Source organism: Salmo salar, chromosome ssa15, assembly GCF_905237065.1.
Source record: "Salmo salar chromosome ssa15, Ssal_v3.1, whole genome shotgun sequence".
NCBI classification, from domain to species: domain Eukaryota; kingdom Metazoa; phylum Chordata; class Actinopteri; order Salmoniformes; family Salmonidae; genus Salmo; species Salmo salar.
This window is the reverse complement of record NC_059456.1, coordinates 41207730-41228515: the sequence shown is the minus strand read 5'-3', so window position 1 is coordinate 41228515 and position 20786 is coordinate 41207730. Positions and strand designations below refer to the sequence as shown.

At 43.3% G+C, this 20786-nt stretch overlaps 1 protein-coding gene, 1 long non-coding RNA gene and 1 other non-coding gene across 3 annotated transcripts; 1 reads left to right on the top strand and 2 right to left on the bottom strand.

Moving 5' to 3' along the window:
* Nucleotides 1–5247: 5247 nt before the first annotated feature.
* On the bottom strand, nt 5248–15482 carry LOC123727275 (uncharacterized). The gene is made up of 7 exons (XR_006759181.1): nt 15186–15482; nt 6977–7016; nt 6818–6883; nt 6613–6690; nt 6197–6430; nt 5760–6113; nt 5248–5572 (listed from the first exon to the last, which is right to left on the bottom strand). It is a non-coding gene; the product is annotated as an uncharacterized lncRNA (long non-coding RNA).
* A 2508-nt stretch (nt 15483–17990) lies between these two features.
* On the bottom strand, nt 17991–18062 carry trnaa-ugc (transfer RNA alanine (anticodon UGC)). Its single transcript has one exon. It is a non-coding gene; the product is annotated as a tRNA-Ala (tRNA).
* Nucleotides 18063–18469: 407 nt separating this feature from the next.
* On the top strand, nt 18470–20725 carry si:dkey-221h15.4 (epidermal retinol dehydrogenase 2). Its single transcript, XM_014144563.2, has 6 exons — nt 18470–19025; nt 19229–19363; nt 19480–19579; nt 19726–19870; nt 19964–20089; nt 20302–20725. Exons 1-6 carry the CDS (start codon nt 18660–18662, stop codon nt 20468–20470), a joined length of 1041 nt encoding a protein of 346 aa, XP_014000038.1. The 5' UTR covers nt 18470–18659; the 3' UTR covers nt 20471–20725.
* Nucleotides 20726–20786: the final 61 nt, after the last annotated feature.

Here is a 20786-nt window from a genome sequence, read left to right as displayed (position 1 = left end):
CTTTACTGCAAATGTTGCACTGGAAGAAAAAAAACATCTTAAAGTAGAAATATAATGAAAAACAGGCATTGTATTTTTGCTCTATTATAGTGGCCAGAAAAGACATTGATCAAGTGCACACGGCTACGTGTGCAAAAATAACTACACCGAGTATAAAAAAAGTATAATTCCCCCACCCACCAGTCTTACTGTCAAGTTCAACACAACAAAAACTATACATTTGGGCTACACTGCACATTACTACATTGTACACTTTCTGCCTGTGGATATCTGTTCTATAATGTGCCAGAAAAAGTGAGAAAAAGGGAAAGTGTGTGGTGTTCCATTCACCTATATAGTGGCATCCAGATTAAACCAGGCCCAGCTCCAGGTGATCCCTGAATCCACTTGTTTAACAAGCATTTTCACCTAATTCTCTCATTCTGAAAACCACATACTGTAGAGGGAAAACATGTGTTAACAGATAGTGGTTAGTTCGTTAACATTTCACAGATTGCCAGGGTCCTGTAAGCAACTAACGTGTTATAACTTGAGGAACGGCAAGGAGTCGTATACCAGTTACTAGTGTAACGACCCTGGGTTTATAGGGGTCCGGATTAGGGGAGGGTTTGGCTGGCAGGGATGTCCTTGTCACATCGCAAACTAGTGACTCCTGTGGCGGGCCGGGCGCAGTGCACGCTGACACGGTTGTCAGGTGTACAATGTTTTCGCCGACACATTGGTGCGGCTGGCTTCCGGGTTAAGTGGGCATTGTGTCAAGAAGCAGTGTGGGCCTTGGTTGGGTTGTGTTTCGGAGGACACACGGGTCTCGACCTTCGCCCGTACAGGAGTTGCAGCGATGAGACAAGACTAACTACCAATTGGATACCACGAAATTGGGGAGAAAAAGGGGTAACATTTCTTTTTTAAGAGGAATGAATGTTTCTGAATGGCTGGGGGGTTAAAAAAGAAGAGCAGCTCACAGTCGGTCACATTGGGTTGAAGTGGGTACTAAACTTCACGGTCTGGTCTATAAATAGAAAGTAGTGGAGTCAGCCCAACCCACAAGGTGACGCTAGGCCTTGCCAGCTGGCCTACTGTGAGGGAACAGTAGCACATGAGTTGGCCAGGACCTCCCTCTCTCACCCTGAGGGGGGACATGGTGGCTTTCTCTGGGCTGTCGATGTTGTACCACACACATAGGTCACCTCTGTTCTGGCCCACCACTACGTCACTGCCGGGAACCCACTGCACGTAGGAGCAGAAACTCAACACCGTGGTTTTAATGCTGCTCTCTACGTCATACAGGTGGAGCTCAGGGAGGGAGAGAGGACCAGGAAGTGATGCAAGGAATCAAAGAAACTCAAATCAGAGCAGGGTCAAAACTAGAAATCAAGGTCTACTGGGTCCTTTACAACAAATTCTAAACCATAGCAAAACATGCCCTGAGTGCACTGAACACCTTCCCAAGACAGCTTTCTCCTGGATTCACCTGGTCAGTCTATGATCCAGAATTGATGTCACTTGTTAAATCCACTTCAGGTCAAAGAAGGATTTTAAGCCTTGAGACAATTGAGACATGGATTGTGTGTCATTCAGAGGGTGAATGGGCAAGACAAAAGATTTGCCTTTGAACAGGGTATGGTAGTAGGTGCCAGGTGCACATGTTTGCGTCAAGAACTGCAATGCTGCTGGGTTTTTTACACTCAACAGTTTCCCGTGTGTATCAAGACTAGTTCACCATCCAAAGGACATCCAGCCAACTTGACAACTGTGGGAAGCATTGGAGTCAACATGGGCCAGCATCCCTGTGGAACACTTTCGACACCTTGTAGAGTCCATACCCTGACGAATTGAGGCTGTTCTGAGGGCAAAAGGGGGTGAAAATCAACATTAGGAAGGTGTTCTTAATATTCTTTTACACCATGTATGAGTAAAATTTGTCACTTCTCAGTTAGAAGCTCCCAAAGGGATTCCCAATTAAAATGGTTGGCTTCCTTTGCCCCAGAGCGAGCACATCAAACAGGCATAGCTCTAGGCAGCCCGTTACTTTGAGCTGCTGCCTCACCCGCAGTTTCTTGTACCTGAAAAGCAGCTTGCACCCCATCTAGTTGAGCTCCAACCAGTCAGTCTTGGAGTCGTGGCTGATGGTTCCCAGGTTGTAACCGCCAGCCAAATCCACTGAGTGGGAGGGAGAAGATTACCTGAGCTGTGCCTGTAGGCCATAGTATCAATCACTGACAGGCGGCTGAGGGAGACAGAGAAAACATTCCACTCCAGAGTGATTGTACTAAGGTGAGAGGTGGTGTATCACGTTTAAAGCCACATTATATATCTATCCATCTGCTAGAGACAGAGATAAAATAAAAATATGTTGTGACTGATGGGCTAACAGAACAAAGACATAATGAAACATGAATATGGCAATGTTCACAGTCAGCATCCATTCACTAACAAACACATCTATGATTCTCTCATAAATCATTTGACAGAGGCCTGGCACTGCCTCTCCTTTTATTCTGTAATTAAGCTTCCGAGAAACATGGCTAAAAAAACATTTTCCAATTTACACTTTCAGAGCAGGTTACGTACACAACTGACAATGCGAGGGAGGGAAAAATAAATAACTGCGCTTGTCATTCAAGGGGGAGAAATAAATTGGATGGAGGTTGCTTCTCATGTTCACCACCTAAAAATAAAAAACAGCTCGGCAGCCGACAGAAGTACATCCCTGGACTTAATTAGCACAGGAAGTGGACAGGGCAGATGGTGCTCAGCTCAGCGCTGCTTGGGCGGTGATTCAGACTTAACACAGCCGCTCGCCACCTCACACGCTCGGCCTGCCGTGGGGTCAACACCTAATTGAAAGGCATCGTTCTCAGAAAGCGGCATATGCCCGTTTGTTTCAGTATCTCTCTGTACCGGCCCTCACAGGGCCCGGCGTCTCAGGCTGCTCCAGGGGAGAGAAGGAAGAGGGGGAGGGCCCGCTACAATCAAACAGTCGTTTACTTAATCAATACCTAAGCAACGTGGGGGCCAGGTTGAGCGAAGCAGCACCCCTGCCTCCACATGAATGGGGATCCTCCATCACAAAAAGGGGCAAGTCAGCATCTTTGTGTGTTAGACACTCTTTATCTACAATAAGAGTGGAGTGGTGGGCTGGGCTGGAACTGGGGCTGAGGGTAAAGGTTGCAAACACTTAATTCAAAGATTTAGCAGTTACTTCACATGGGCAAGTTGGCTGCAAATCCCTTCAATAGATAGTAATAGCAGAGATAAAAAAAATATTTTACACTTCTGGAAATACAAAAGTCCATGTATTTTTGGTCTGAGAATTAAAGTTACTAGTCAACAAGCACCACAGTCATAACCTTGGCTTAACCTGAAAATATATTTCTGCAGCACAGAAATCATGTTTTTATGTCCTCGGTCTCAGGGAGCATACTCTCTGCATCATACATATTCATAGCATCACCTTCCACAAACACACTTACCAATGGTCTTGATGTCAATCAGGTAGGCTAACTTTTTGCTGTCTTCAACTCCCTTCTGTTTGTGCTCATTGAGACAAACACTAAAGATGCAGACAGAGTGAGGCAGAAAGATCGAGGAGCTCAGGAGGAATGTTAATACCAGCAAGAACCTCCAACCATTAGCACAGAAATAACTCCAATCTGACAATCTTGACAGCCTAAATACAGTAGGATGGATTTGTAATGACTAACTTTGTCCACTGAAAACTGTCTTGACAGCTCTATGCAAAACGCGTATCATTCTTATGCATGCAAACTAAGTATGCCTTACTGTCATGTACAACCAAAGCTCAACACTACCACCTAGTGACCATTTTTAACATTACTGGAGTAGACTGGAAAAAAGGTCTATGATGGCGCTAGTAAGTGATCAGAAAATTCATAAACTGCTTTCTATTATATAATATGCATTAGGAGGAGAATGGGTGAACACCAACCGGATGAGATGTGGGTTCATGAACTCAGTTCTCACTGATCCCAGGATGTTGTTGCTGTCGTACTCCACCAGCATCAGCACCCCCAGTGTTGCAAATCATACACACCTGTCACAACACAGTCAGCCAGCAGCTGACTCCCTACTAAGAGACAATTCAGAATTCCTATGTTGAAGAAGCAACAGGTGCATGACGGGTATTTCTAATTCATAAGTTGGGCTAGCAGCAGCTGAAAACTCTTCACAACAGCACTTTAAAACTGCAGACAAAGCTAAAACTGGGAAAGAAGAAGGGAATTGTACCATTTCCTTTTCAAAGAAGAATTTATCATTCCCCCTGGAGCCCTGCCATCTGAAAAAAGAACAGCAGAGGGGTCTTTGTTCACCTGGGGTGAGGCGCGGTGGGCGACGCTCCCTGCTTTACACTACATTACACATATACCTGTAGCCTGTAGCCATTTTCAATATCAGCACTCCAGCATAGGAAGGCTCCTTAAACTCACAATTAACCAGATATTAGCAAACTGAATCCTGACAGCCCTCAAACTTCTAATTATAACATTTTAAATCAGGTCCTTGGAACTTCATCCATAACTGTTGGTTACACGGTTGTTGTTCCAGCTGTAATGTTGAGACTTCGCACAGAGGGGATAGTGGCCTACAATAGACACCAGTCAGCGAAGGCAATTAAATGTATTTTCTAGTACTTAGTGTTTTAAATCTTCCAACTGCTCACTTCAAATTCTAGTCTGCAATACCACACGAGTGGAGGCAAGTAAAGAAATAACCATAGTGAAAGATTTGCATCAATTCCTATATAAAATAACCCCTATCCATCTGCCAGTGAATGGCCAGACTGTCATACCTCACTCAGGTTGTTGGAGGACAAGTCTCCCAGCAGCAGGGTATCAGAGGTGTGGGCCACCAGGTAGCGGTCCTTCCTCATAATCTTCACCTCGTCTATCTCATGGCCGTAGTGGGATTTCAGCACAACCCGCATCCCTGTGGACAGGTTCTTTACAAATCACCTGGAGTCACATTGTTCAGACCTCACTGTGGCTCAGTTGGTAGAGCATGGGGTTTGCAACGCCAGCGTGGTGTGTGCAACGCCAGGGTTGTGGGTTCGATTCCCACGGGGGGCCAGTACAAAAAATAAATAAAAAATGTTTTAAAAAAAGGCATGAAATGTATGCATTCACTACTGTAAGTTGCTCTGGATAAGAGTGTCTGCTAAATGACTCAAATGTAGATAGACTGAGCCACAAACCCACTGTCACAAGCGTAGAGAGGAGTAGGCAGTTGCAGGTTTAGAACTACTGAGTTTATTAAAGCACTCTCATTCATAGAGATATATATACACACAAATAAATAAAAGCGGGACAAGACCCAAAGTGCAAAATAAAGTACTCAGGAAATAGGAGATTCCTCTGAGGAAAACAAGCAACATTTACAATGACAGAGGGAGTGTATATATGGACATATATACACACACACAGTGCTAGCGTGGGGATTGGAACCAGGTGTGTGTAATGATGACGAGACAAGTCCGGGCTGATGAGTGAAGGGCGTTTGCCAGCAGCTAGAAGGCCGGGAATGCCGAACGCCAAAGCGAAGGCTGGTGTGACACCTGCAAGGAATTAAGTGACATGGCCAAGAAGAACTGTTGAGTCCACAGAGGGTGATGTGATAAGCGCAGCTCAACAACAATCTCTGTGAGCCACAACTCAAGGACTCATGTTAAACTTTCCCTGTCAGCTGAACTGAAGACACCCCCCTTTCGTTCTGAACTGAAGGCGGTGAATACCACAATGTACCTGACTCAGTCCCTCATAAGTCATCTCAAATGTTGTTCTTGTAGATGCTCCTCCATAGGCAGCAGGAAAACTGTTCCACTCCGCCACACAGGGATTGACAAAAACATGTTCATGAAGTTTAAATTACAAAAAGCTGTGAAAGGCAATGTGTAGCCTACTTTCTACAGTACTTTCGGGCCTAAATCAATTATGGCATGACTGCTGCGAACAGGTGTGCTCGTTCGTGTATGGTTACTAACTGCACAGAGGCGTGAGTCGTCCTTCTTCCAGGCCAAGGCAGTGATGGTGTACAGGTTTGGAATCTCTTTGGGGATGCTTGGTCCCATGCTCCTTTCAGAGGACTCCAGTTGAAGACTTTGAACAAAACAATTTATCACCCAGAAGAACTTCCCAGCAATGTAAGATACTGTATGAGGTTGTAATATCATGCTTATTACCTGAACACTGATGTATCAAAATGAAGACTGACTGGTAATAGCTGCTGCTGACCACAGACTGTCCACTGGGACTGGTGGCCACAGTGAACTCTTTCTCAGCTGTAGTCAAAAGTCTGCTGGATGTGACCCTCCCTGTCATAGGCCACTATCTTCTTGTCACATCCAGCCACTATGCCGCTGTTGGCTCTCCATGCCAGGGCATATGGTTTGGCAAGGGTGGGTCAACAATTTACCCTGCAAAAAGATTGGAGAGACATGCACATCAATACACAACATGCATCAATGAACATCTACCTGATACGATTTCAACTGTGAACCAGAGACACTATACAGAGAGGAGTTCACTATTATTGTGATCACCACCACAGAGTACAACTTTGAGTGAGAAGGTTGAAATAAAGAACAAGAGCACACACTGTTGTCAATGAGACAATGTAGGAATATTTTCCGTAGACAGTAGATGACTTGTTTGTTTTTGTGTTAGCAAGGTGAACCTGAGAGGAAGCAAACAAAACATGTCAAGATCCACCACAATGTTCATAAAAATCATTTCACTTTTTGTTAATAAAAAAATACTGTCAATAAATTTAAAAAAAAACATTGATTGTGTAAATGACTAACCTTTCCCTCAGTTAAACCAAAAACGATTGCGTGTTCTGCAGGCCATAGGAAACATGTCAAAGCACTCTGAAACAGGATGAAATGTGTTTAAATTGAATGTTGCTGATTAAATTAAGATAACTTAGTTCTACTGCATCACAGAAATGTGTGATTACTTACCGTCTGTACAAATTTGTTGCAGATTACCTTCTTCTCACCCCTGTGTGAGGAATAAGAAGGATGCATCACAATTGATACAAGGAGAACCTACAGGTCGGTCAACTGTGAATTAAAACCCTGCCAAAATACAACTATGAGAAGTATGAAGTTATGCTTACCATTCCTCTCAGATTTTGTAGACATAACATAATTTATCAGTTTGGGCAATGGCAATTTATGTTGTGCCGGGAGAAAATGCCATGGCCTTGACAAATCTAATTTTATTAGTCACATGTGCCGAATACAACAGGTGTAGAGCTTACAGTGAAATTCTTACTTACAAGCCCCTAACCAACAACGCGTTTCAAAAAAATATGGATAAGAATAAGAGTTAAAAGTCACAAGTAATTAAGGAGCAGCAGTAAAATAACAATAGCGAGACTACATACAGGGGGGTACCGATACAGAGTCAATGTGCGGGGGCACCGGTTAGTTGACGTAGAATGTACATGTAGGTAGAGTTATTAGAGTGACTATGCACAGATGACAACAGAGAGTAGCAGTGGTGTAAGGGGGGCAATACAAATAGTCTGGGTAGCCATTTGATTAGATGTTCAGGAGTCTTATGGCTTGGGGGTAAAAGCTGTTTAGAAGCCTTTTTGTTCTAGACTTGGCACTCCGGTACCACTTGCCGTGCAGTGGCAAAGAGAACATTCTATGACGAGGGTGGCTGGAGTCTTTTTTAGGGCCTTCCTCTGACACCACCTGGCATGGAGGTCCTGGATGGCAGGAAGCTTGGCCCCAGTGATGCACTGGGCCGTTCGCCCTACCCTCTGTAGTGCTTCGCGGTCAGAGGCTGAGCAGTTGCCATACCAGGCAGTGATGCAACCAGTCAGGATGCTCTCGATGTTGCAGCTGTAGAACCTTTTGAGGATCTGAGGACCCATGCCAAATCTTTCCTGTCTCCTGAGGGGGAATAGGCTTTTTTCGTGCCCTCTTTACGACTGTCTTGGTGTGTCTGGACCATTCTAGTTTGTTGTTGATGTGGACACCAAAGAACTTGAAGCTCTCAACCTGCTCCACTACAGCCCTGTCGATGAGAATGGGGGCGTGCTCGGTCCTCCTTTTCCTGTAGTCCACAATCATCTCCTTAGTCTTGGTTACGTTGAGGGATAGGTTGTTATTCTGGCACCACCCGGCCAGGTCTCTGACCTCCTCCCTATAGGCTGTCTCATCGTTGTCGGTGATCAGCACTGTTGTGTCATCGGCAAACTTAATGATGGCGTTGGAGTCGTGCCTGGCCATGCAGTCGTGGGTGAACAGGGAGTACAGGAGTGGACTGAGCACGCACCCCTGTGGAGCTCCAGTGTTGAGGATCAGTGTGGCAGATGTGTTGCTACCTACCCTCACCACCTGGGGGCAGCCCATCAGGAAGTCCAGGATCCAGTTGCAGAGGGAGGTGTTTAGTCCCAGGATCCTTAGCTTAGTGATGAACTTTGAGGGTACTATGGTGTTGAACACTGAGCTGTAGTCAATGAATAGCATTCTCACGTAAGTGTTCCTTTTGTCCAGGTGGGAAAGGGCAGTGTGGAATGCAATAGAGATTGCGTCATCTGTGGATCTGTTTGGGAGGTATGCAAATTGGAGTGGGTCTAGGGTTTCTGGGATGATGGTGTTGATGTGAGCCATTACCGACCTTTCAAAGCACTTCATGGCTACGGACGTGAGTGCTACAGGTCTGTAGTCATTTAGGAAGGTTGCCTTTGTGTTCTTGGGCACAGGGGCTATGGTGGTCTGCTTGAAATATGTTGGTATTACAGACTCAATCAGGGACATGTTGAAAATGTCAGTGAAGACACCTGTCAGTTGGTCAGCACATGCCCGGAGAACACGTCCTGGTAATCCGTCTGGCCCCGCAGCCTTGTGTATGTTGACCTGTTTAAAGGTCTTACTCACGTCAGCTACGGAGAGAGTGATCACAGTCGTCCGGAACAGCTGATGCTCTCATGCATGCCTCAGTGTTGCTTGCCTCGAAGCGAGAATAGAGGGGATTTAGCTCATCTGGTAGGCTCGTGTCACTGGGCAGCTCGCGGCTGTGCTTCCATTTGTAGTCTGTAATAGTTTGCAAGCTCTGCCACATAAGACGAGCGTTGGAGCTGGTGTAGTATGATTCAATCTTAGCCCTGTATTGACACTTTACCTGTTTGATGGTTCGTCACAGGGCATAGCAGGATTTCTTGCAAGCTTCCGGGTTAGAGTCCCGCACCTTGAATGCGGCAGCTCTACCCTTTAGCTCAGTGCGAATGTTGCCTGTAATCCATGGCTTCTGGTTGGGGTATGTACATACAGTCACTGTGGGGCGACGTCCTCGATGCACTTATTGATAAAGCCAGTGACTGATGTGGTGTACTCCTCAATGCCATCGGAAGAATCCCGGAACATGTTCCAGCCTGTGATAGCAAAACAGTCCTGTAGTTTAGCATCTGCTTCATTTGACCACTTTTTTTTATAGACCGAGTTACTGGTGCTTCCTGCTTTAATTTTAGCTTGTAAGCAGGAATCAGGAGGATAGATTTGTGGTCGGATTTACCAAATGGAGGGCGAGGGAGAGCTTTATATGCATTTGTGTGTGGAGTACAGGTGATCTAGAATTTTTTGTAAAAACAAGCGCGAGAGGCTATAGGCAAGAACACGTCGGCCATCACCAGCAAGTGAACTACTCATCATTGGGTGAGTCAGTGAAACTGAAAAATGTTTAGGACTAATTTTCCTCCTGCTATTGTAGCCTACAATATGTGCATCTCCACAAACCTAGACCTAGGCCCTCCATACTCAACTGGTGGATCGGATCCGGACCCAGAGCAGGGTAAATTCTGCTCGGGCTTCGACCCCTGGTATCATATAAACTCACATAAGATATGGAAGAATGCATAGAACTCAAGGAAATTAGCTTTAAAACAGGGGAAACAAATCTCTGCCCCGTGCAAAATGTGGAGAATCTGCTTTAAAACTGCAACATTTTCCCTCTGTCAACAAGAGATGTGTGTACAGGTTGGGATTTGTTACTACGCTGATAAATTACATTATACATCTGGACCTTTGCCACCTATGAAATTTGTGACTGGACCTCAAATAGTAGTTGAGCACCCCTGGCCTAGGCTATTGCTGGATTCACGTAGTTTTGATTGATCTCAGATTCTTAGTTTGTGCGGTATTAAAAAATATGGTCTCCAGTCATGGAAAATGTCTTAGAATTGCATTTAAATTCCTTTATAAAATGCCAACCTTTTCTGGGATCCCAGAGTACTAAAACTGTTTCCCCATTTCTGTCACATTACAGCAGTTACACAGATTATTCTATATCTTAACCATGCAACTAAAACATCTGAATACCCTTTTAACGGCCGCAACCTTACCGTTACTAGCTGACATTAGCCACCAGGTGTAGCTAAAGTTAACGTTAGCTACTGTACTATATATAATGCTTTGATGACTAACGTTAGCTTGCTGCTAGCTAGCTCTGTCTAGTATCTAGCTAGCCTCAGTATGTGTCCTTAACTAGCTAGCTAACTACCTTTTTTTAGTTGCTAACTTATGTCAATTTTATTCAACGGATGACCCAGGGACGGTGTCTGTGAAACGGCGTCGGGCTTTTTGGTGTGGCTCCAGAGACCGTATTGAAGAACACTGTCAAATCAAAGTTTATTTGTCACGTACACAGATTGGAAGATGTTAACCTCTATGGGCTAGGTGGGACGCTAGCGTGCCACCCGTGGTGCACTCCATCAACAGCAGGTGCATTTCAAGAGCGGCAAATTTGAATCCAAATAAATGTAAAAATTCAAATTTTTCAAAAATACAACTATTTTACACCATTTGAAAGATAAACATCTCCTTAATCTAACCACGTTTTACGATTTCAAAAAGGTTTTACGGCGAAAGCATAAATTTAGAGTATGTTAGGACAGTACATTTACAAGAGTTGTGTGTAATGTTTTGTCAAGTCAAAGACAGGGTCACCAAAACCATAAAACCAGCTAAAATGATGCACTAACCTTTTACAATCTCCATCAGATGACACTCCTAGGACATTATGTTAGACAATGCATGCATTTTTAGTTCTATCAAGTTCATATTTATATCCAAAAACAGCGTTTTACTATGGCATTGATGTTGAGGAAATCGTTTCCCTCCAATAACCGGCAGTCAAGTCAGCGTCACAAATTAAATAATTAAAATTAGAAAACATTGGTAAAATATTATATTGTCATTTAAAGAATTATAGATTTACATCTCTTGAACGCAATCAACTTGCCAGATTTAAAAATAACCTTACTGGGAAATCACACTTTGCAATAATCTGAGCACTGCGCCCAGAAAAATACGCGTTGCGATACAGACTAGACGTCATGTTGGGGAGATCTAAAATCGAAAATACTATGTAAATAATCCATTACCTTTGATTCTCTTCATCAGATGTCACTTCCAGGTATCACAGGTCCATAACGAATGTAGTTTTGTTCAAAAAAGCTCATCATTTATGTCCAAAAATCTCCGTCTTGTTAGCACATGATCTAAGCCAGCCGGACTTCTCGTCATGAACGAGGGGAAAAAATATATTTACGTTCGTTCAAACATGTCAAACGTTGTATAGCATAAATCATTAGGGCCTTTTTAACCAGAACATGAATAATATTCAAGGTGGACGAATGCATACTCTTTTATAACGTATTGGAACGAGGGTACCCAACATGAACTCGCGCCAGGTGTCTAATGGGACATCATCGTTCCATGGCTCTTGTTCGGTCAGATCTCCCTCCAGAAGACTCAAAACACTTTGTAAAGGCTGGTGACATCTAGTGGAAGCAATAGGAAGTGCCAAAATATTCCTCAGCCCCTGTGTTTTTCAATGGGATAGGTTTAAAGTCAATACAACACATCAGGTATCCACTTCCTGTCAGAAAATGTCTCAGGGTTTTGCCTGCCAAATGAGTTCTGTTATACTCACAGACACCATTCAAACAGTTTTAGAAACTTTAGAGTGTTTTCTATCCATATATAATAAGTATATGCATATTCTAGTTACTGGGTAGGATTAGTAACCAGATTAAATCGGGTACATTTTTTTTATCCAGACGTGCAAATGCTGCCCCCTAGCCCTAACAGGTTAAAGCAGGTGCAGCGAAATGCTTAACAGTATGTTTCTAGCTTCAGCAGTGCGGTATGTGCCCGGTTCACTGAGGCTACAGCTAGCGTCGTATGAAGTATACTGACATGTTATCCAATTTGTGGTCCATTTACCACAGGAGGGAGCTGCCAAAGGGACTTGTATGATATGGGCACCGAAAAATATAAGATTTGCTGTATGCACTGTGGACAGAGTGGTCTTACTGTACGATGAGCAAGGAGTGGAAAGGGATAAGTTCTCTACTAAGCCTGCAGACTCTAAGGTGAGTTCTCTCCACAATTGTAGTTTGACTATCACATGTTATACTCAGATCAATTACATACACACCACTTTGTGTCAGGTCAGTTTGATACCGGAAGCTTTTCCCTGAAATACTCAACCGAAGCTGCATCTGATCGAGTGATAATGTTTTTGTGACATTTATTTTATTTAACTAGGCAAGTCAGTTAAGAACACATTCTTATTTAAAATGACTGCCTACACTGGCCAAACCCGGAGGATGCTGGGCCAATTGTGCGCCGCCCTACGGGACTCCCAATCACGTCCGGTTGTGATACAGCCTGGATTCAAACCAGGGTTTCTGTAGTGACGCCTCAAGCACTGAGACGCAGTGCCTTAGACCACTGCGCCACTCAGGAGCCCAATCTTCTTGCAGTATGGAAAGAAGAGCTATGTTGTCTCAAGACAAAGGAGATGATTGTGGACTACAGGAAAATGGGACTGAGCACGCCCCCATTCTCATAGACGGGGCTGCAGTGGAGCAGGTTGAGAGCTTCAAGTTCCTTGGTGTCCACATCAACAACAAACTAATATGGTCCAAACACACCAAGACAGTCGTGAAGAGGGCACGACAAAGCCTATTCCCCCTCAGGAAACTAAAAAGATTGGCATGGGTCCTCAGATCCTCAAAAGGTTCTACAGCTGCAACATCGAGAGCATCCTGACTGGTTGCATCACTGCCTGGTATGGCAATTTGACCGCAAGGCACTTCAGAGGGTAGTGCGTACGGCCCAACATCACTGGGGCTAAGCTGCCTGCCATCCAGGACATCTACACCAGGCAGTGTCAGAGGAAGGCCCTAAAAATTGTCAAAGTCCCCAGCCACCCTAGTCATAGACTGTTCTCTCTACTACCACATGGCAAGCGGTACCAGAGTGCCAAGTCTAGAACAAAAAGGCTTCTCAACAGTTTTTACACCCAAGCCATAAGACTCCTGAACAGGTATTTGCATTGTGTTCCCCCCAACCCTCTTTTTACGCTGCTGCTACTCTCCATTTATCATATGCATAGTCACTTTAACTACACATTCATACTACCTCAATTGGGCTGACCAACCAGTGCTCCCACACATTGGCTAACCGGGCTATCTGCATTGTGTCCTGCCACCCACCAACCCCTGCTAATCTCTGTTCATCATATATGCATAGTCACTTTAACCATATCTACATATTACCTCAATGAGCCTGACTAACCAGTGTCTGTATGTAACCTCGCTACTGTATATAGCCTGTCTTTTTACTTCTTTACTTAACTATTGTTCACCTAACACCTTTTTTGCACTATTGGTTAGAGCCTGCAAGTAAGCGTTTCACTGTAAGGCGTTGTATTCGGCGCATTTTACATTTACATTTTAGTCATTTAGCAGACGCACTTATCCAGAGCGACTTACAGTAGTGAATGCATACATTTCATTTCATGCATTTTTTTTTGTACTGGCCCCCCGTGGGAATCGAACCCACAACCCTGGCGTTGCACACACACTATGCTGGCGTTGCAAACACCGGGAAGGCGCACGTGACAAATAAACTTTGATTTGACTTTATTTGAAAGTTGATTAATATTCTGGTAGTCTACAGCATACAGATTAGAGTCTTCTCTTTTCAGCAGCCATTTGCTGTTTTCCCGGGATTGTATTTTAAATATTTCTCAACGCCCGTTTTGTCTGCATGCTGTTCACTGAGATTTGCTGACAGGGGTGCTGCAGCTCTTCCAGAACACTTCACGCGGATATGACTCTACGGAAAGAAATTATGAAGTACAGCGCTGGAGAGATGAGGTGCAGGCTCATATCTACAGAATTGGAGCTGAGAGCGATCATATAAAAAGTTAAATCTTGTTCTAGTTTTGTGCAGTGGCGATTTTAGCATGTACATCTTGGTGGGGCAAACAAACAAAAATTGGAGGGATGCATGCTAGCAAAGCAACAACACAGCACTAAACAATACATTACTTGCACTGTAAACGGTGCCCACAAACTGTTAGTGCCTACATAAAGCTGTCCAACAGCAGTGTCCCAACCCAACAGCGGTCCCAACACCTTACTGCTACAGTTCATTCTGCCTCACTTACTGCCTTTAAAAAAAACATATTTGATATGGCTGACTTGCATAAACAAATGTGGTTTCTACGGACAATTGAGATGTACAAACTATGGTATAAGGGGACGACAAGCGGATAAGAGGCAATCCGTAATTTCGATTAAGACATTTAATGAGCGACAGAGCACTTTTGAAATGTATAGCGACAGAATTCAGAACATGGGCCGTTCTTACATAAACTCACAATGAAAGCTCTTACAATATTCGATGATTACGTTTCTCTACAACAGGTTATAGGCAAACAAGCACACACTGGCCACGAACAATGTGTTTACAATACCGCGTTGGTGAAAATAGACCAATGTAATAGGATGAGGCACATGGGCTACTAACAGCTTACTACACAACATACACTTAGTATTACTTTAGCTACAAATTTTGTCATCAAATAGAAAGATGCCGAATTTACAATTCCGAGTTGAATGACGGTTCAAAACGTATTTTCCCAGCTGAAGCTGTGACGACCCTCCCACTCTGTCTGCCGTATTCTCTCTCTTTGCTCTTGTTTCCTTATTAGGATGCCGGTGGGCGGAGCTGGGAGAGTTGTCAGCTACATGGGAAACACCTGGGCCCGGGTGTATCCCAGGATAAATAGACCTCTTCCACATTCATTGGGGAGACTCTCTCTATGCAGACACACTATGTTTATTTGTATATAAATTACCTTAGTTAATAAATACATATTTTGTTATTCCTTGTCTCCATGTTGTCTCCCTTTTGTTACGAACGTTGAGACGGTTCGTGAGTTGTCTTTAACTCACAGCTAGCCACTAATTCCTTCCCAAACCACTCATTGTTGAATTTGCGATGTCCAACTTGTTGTGTAATGTTTATGTCCAATAGCCGATGAGCACCGAGACGTTTATCTCTTTCTCTTCATATGACAAGGATTTGATTGTTGACTTGAGTCATGGTGACGACTGCTAGCTTGCCAGCTAAGATTTGAAAGTACGACGTTGACATGATCAGTGCAATCAAAGTGTCACGTATACTCCCTCTCCGGCCTCTCGATCATAAGGCTGCTGATTATCCCGCACACAGGTCACATCACCTCATCGGACTCCATCACCTCCTTATCTTACCTATATCTGTTACTCCCCTTGGTTCTTTCCTCAGGTGTTATTGAATCTGTTTTCGTGTCGATACGTTGTTTGTGGTTCTTGTTTTATTTATTAACACTCACTCCCTGAACTTGCTTCCCAGCTCTCAGCACACTCTTTACACAAAGCTACCGTAGATATAACGTAATTTGATGTCATTCTATCTGTGGCCAATGACCTTGAGGCTTCTTGGATGGGCACTTCTAATAACTCTATGGCAGAACCCAAGGGGCAAAAACGTTCTAGCGCTAACCTTAGAATTGGGGATGACCTACTGTCCCATGAGTGACAGAAAACTGAGCCCATCAGGTGCAACGCTCTGTATTTTCCGCTGGCTGCCCCACCACCACAGAAAGCACTGAGCTAGGCTGAAACACCTGCATTTCGGAGGTGCCTTACTCAAGAAAGCAACAAAGAGACCATGTTTGTATGCTGCTTACTCAATTACACTTTTTTTTAACATTGTTTGCAAACTGATGTTACACGTATTAATGCCAAAATAACAAGAAAAACAGGCAAGCCCCCACAATAAAAATAAATACATATATAGAGTAAATATTTTTTTACCTAAAAGTGTGGGGCTCAAAGCCCCGCCACTGGTTCTGTGAGAGATACAGGCGCGCGGCCATGCTTTGGTCTCAAACAGATTATACTGATCACGTTAACATACACACCGATATCCCGTTATTATTGTTTTTGTTGTTGACATATGTTGTAACATATGTAAACATATCCCGCAATAAACCGAAAAGGCGTGGATCCCAGTTATGAGAAACCCGGATGAGATGCCTGGGATATGCTGATTTTAGATGGGATAGGCTACTGTGGCATGTAACATTTTATCCCGTTTATTCTTGTTTTTCGTGGTCTGCACGGGCTCGTTTTCGCATATCATTGGTGTATAAATATTATATAATTTTACTGCAATAAATGCATAATTCTGCAGGAGTTAATAGTATAGGTTATTACGCAGCGTTACACGTGAGCGGTTATATGCCAACAGTCAGTGTCTTGATTTCAGTTACTATTCCATTTAACCCATAGGAATTTAAATGAGTAATATTCTGTTTATTCATGCCTACGGGGATAATCTAGAGCGGGATATCAAAGGTGCATGTAAACAGCTTCTCCCGAATGAGAATTTAACAGGATATTAGCAATATCCGGAATACTGGGCACATGTACACGTGGTCAACGTTGAGCAAACCATAAACCCGGGCCCAACCCGAATCGACTCTTAGAATATCAGGCCCTGCTGAAAATCTACTTTCTCACGTTATGATTTTTTTTTTCAAGAAGACGTATGAATGAACTTTGATCGCTTTTATTAACATTTTTACATTGCAAAATGTAAAACGTATTTTTCATGCCATGAGCGGTACCGGATCCGGACAAGTAGGATCCGGAACGAAACAGTTCAAAACGGTGGGGTGCTGGTGTTGTGCCGAAAATCTCCCCCCTGCCAAAATTCTCCCTCCCTCCCTTCGTGTTGTTTATTGCTGCGACTTGCTTGCTACTGCAGTTGAGAGTCTGCTCTTCACTTCGTTGTCAGTTTAGCCTACATTTCACTAATCTTAGAAGCAGAAAGCATTTTTGTCTGCAGTTTTCGGTTTGGCTATTTGTTTCAATTGTATGTGGCGGGTCTAGCTTGTATGGCGCCCCGGGCGGCTGCCCATGTCGCCTGTACCTAAATCCGCTACTGATTTGTATTAGTCTATAAATATCTCCCTTGTCTTATTCGACTAGTATTTTTGAAAGTGCAAGGATAAAAATTCAGCCATAGTTCTGATATGTTTATTGCTTGCCAGCATTTTACTCCCTCCTCAATGTTTAATATAATACACATACATTAATTATTAATTTCGGTTGCCTATCCTGACGTGGAGTTTGATCTATAGAAAGTATTTTACTCTGATGTGTGCCACAGAAAGTATTTGACTCTAGCCACAAAATTAAAGAAATTAGAGGGGGATTCTGGCAAGGGGGAGATGATCCGGCTAAAATTCAACTAAGCACTGACTATAACCCACTACAGCAGAGTTTGCTCGGTCCTCGGGACTGCAAGGGGTGCACATTTTTTTCCCCCAACACTTCACAGTTGATTCAAATTATCAAAGCTTGCTGATTTGAATCAGCTCAGTAATGCTAGGGCAAAAGCCAAAACGTGCTCCACTTGGGGTCTCGAGGACCGAGTTTGGGAAACCCTTCACTAACTAACACACGAAAATATCCGGAGCTCGGATTTGTGTTATTTTCAACATTTGGTTATAAAATAGTTGTCAAACATTTGTAATAAATGTAATAAATATCAAAATGCATAAAATGAAAAAACATATAACAGTGTTATCGAATTGCAAAAAATATTTCCCTGGAGATGCCGGGGATTGAACCCGGGGCCTCATACATGCAAAGCATGCGCTCTACCACTGAGCTACATCCCCTTGCATGCTTTGTAATGCAGATAAACCTGTACACTACAGTTATGCTACAATACGAAATGAGTTGCAAAAGGTGAGTTAAGTGCATATTTATTTGCCCGTCGACGGATTTATGGTCGTTAAATAAGTTTTATTGAGGGTAAAAAACATTTTTGCTCTGTAGGCCAAGTATTTAGTTGCTACTAGGTCTACAAGGCTATACTATAATAGTTCCCGGTAATGGTAGTGACTGCAGTAGCTACAACTATTACTAATGGTAGTGGTAGTAACGTTAATGAACAGTAATAGGGCTGTCATAGGCCTGCTAACATTAACGCCATCTAAAATGATCTCCATAACAAATGTCCACTGACTACTAGGTGACAGGTCAAACACCAACGTGACACAGCAGATATGAGAGAACAAAAATAAAACACTCAAATGACAGCGTATGACATTAGGACAGGGAAGGGACATCTGAGTCTAATCAGAGAGAGGGACATGAAGTTGCGAGACATTGAATAAAAGGATCAATAAATTCATAGAGCGATTTGAAGATATCACCTAGAGACTTTTTAAAAGAGAAGAAAATATTGTAGTAAGAGGGTTAGCCCAGCAAATATGCACAACCAACTGATCCAGTGTTTCGAGGGCTTTCTATTAAATTTGTGTTACATAAAGGAATTTTTTGAGCTCATTATTGGAGCAATCTTTTACTTGTTTGAGGCCCTTGTGCGTCTGTTCATCCAGCCACCCAGGAAGGACGTGGAAGGGGAAATAGTGTTGGTAACAGGGGCAGCCAATGGTATTGGCAAACTGATAGCCAAGGAGCTGGGTCGTCGTGGGGCTGCCTTGGTCCTTTGGGACGTCGACTGGGAAGCTCTTGATGAGACAGCCAAGGAACTTCGCCAGATACTGGACATACGTGTCTATGCCTATGCTTGTGACTGCAGTCGACGGACTGAGGTGTATAAAGTTGCAGACATGGTAAGGTGGTTTGTTCTATGTTTGAATGAAAGCTGAGATAACTTTTAGGACAGTCAACTTTTTAAATGTGCACAATAATGTGAATAATAATGTAAACACTGTGCGTAATTGGTAATATCATGTTTAACAGGTAATATCATGTTTATCCACCAAGCACTGTGTGTGATTTGATGTACACTTTGACTCACCTGCTGATTCAATAGGTAAAGAGGGAGGTGGGGGATGTTTCCATCTTGGTGAATAATGCAGGAGTAGTGACAGGAAAGTACACCTTCACAGAGGCCCCAGACAACCTGGTGGACAGAACACTGAGGGTCAATGTCGCTGCTCACTTCTGGGTAATTGAGCTTGTAATTTCTAGGGAGGCAAATAAAACTATTCAAACATTATTTAAGAGTTGATCTGTATCCTGTATGATGATCCATACATTTCTCTCTGACATGAATCTGTACAGACATACAAGGCTTTCCTTCCTGCTATGATGTCCAGGAACCATGGGCATCTTGTGTGTGTGGCCTGTCATGGAGGACTGTTTGCTATGAACGGATTAGCAGGTGGGTGAATTTTCATGTGGGTCATTTACACTATTTGGAGTGAGCCCCGCTACACAACAATATTAGCTTCTATCCGTAGTGTTACCCCACAGAATTTAATAATAATTTACTGACATTGATATAACAGAAACATTTTTTGTTGACAGACTACTGTGCAAGCAAGTTTGCAGCTGTTGGATTTGCTGAATCCATTGCCTTAGAGATGCTTGTCCTCAAGAAGGAGGGGGTCAAAACTACTATAGTATGTCCTTACTTGATCAACACAACCATGTTTGGAGGATGTCAGACAAAGTAAGTTATCCCTATATGATTGCCCCCCCCCAGGTAACTAAAACTGGCAATAATGATACTAGTGCAATTTCTATCTTTTCCCTTGTTGTTTAGGTGGCCGTCTTTTCTGCCCATCATGGACAAGAGGGATGCAGCAAAGATGATTGTGGATGCAATCCTGAGGGAGAAGATGTATTTACTGCTACCCTCCAGTCTGTACTTCCTCATGGCATTAAAAAGGTAGACATTAGTTCCATACCTGAGAAGTCTCTTTTCATTTTCCCAAGGCCTTTTCTCTTGTATCAGAAGCTCAATGGTCAGTCCAGGGTTTGATACGCCACACCTAATGACACCTGTCGCAGAGGGAGAATGTAAAGTTTTGAAGTCTCTACCACTGAGTTACTTTATAATAGTCACCTTATTGATCTCAAGTGCATTATCTTTTGTTTCAGCTTCATGCCAGCCAAGTTGGGCATCATCTTGGTGAATTTCTTTGGAGGATTGGATTTGATGGATCGATTCAGGGGAGTCCCAGTGCCCATTCTGCCCTACAAAAAGCCTCTGCGCCAAAGATACGACAGCATTGGTGAACCACAGAATGCAATAGTCTATCACAACTAGCTAATAGAAGAAGAAAACTATTGCAGTATTGCATCTTTTAAGAGGACTTTGTAAAAGAGGTGTTGAATAGGGATCAGGTAACTTGTCAAACAATCCATCATACATACAGATATTCATAAGTAAGTAAAGTGTACATTAGACTAGCCTACACACATTTCTTGAAATCATCATAGGCAGGCAGGCAATGGCACTGTATGCAAATAGCCTATTTTGAGAATGTTTATCACAGCTAAATAAAAACATACCTTCACATTATTTCATGCTTTGATCTATTGTGTGAAGTGAATCAACTGAGCCAACTGAACAAACAGCACAT

What these genes read in the sequence shown, in the direction of transcription:
- si:dkey-221h15.4 (XM_014144563.2), top strand. Translation starts at nt 18,660, where the DNA reads ATGCACAACCAACTGATCCAGTGTTTCGAGGGCTTTCTATTAAATTTG. An exon ending in ATGTCGCTGCTCACTTCTGG is followed by an intron (nt 19,364 to 19,479) that starts GTAATTGAGCTT and finishes GAATCTGTACAG; the next exon opens with ACATACAAGGCTTTCCTTCC. An exon ending in TTTGGAGGATGTCAGACAAA is followed by an intron (nt 19,871 to 19,963) that starts GTAAGTTATCCC and finishes CTTGTTGTTTAG; the next exon opens with GTGGCCGTCTTTTCTGCCCA.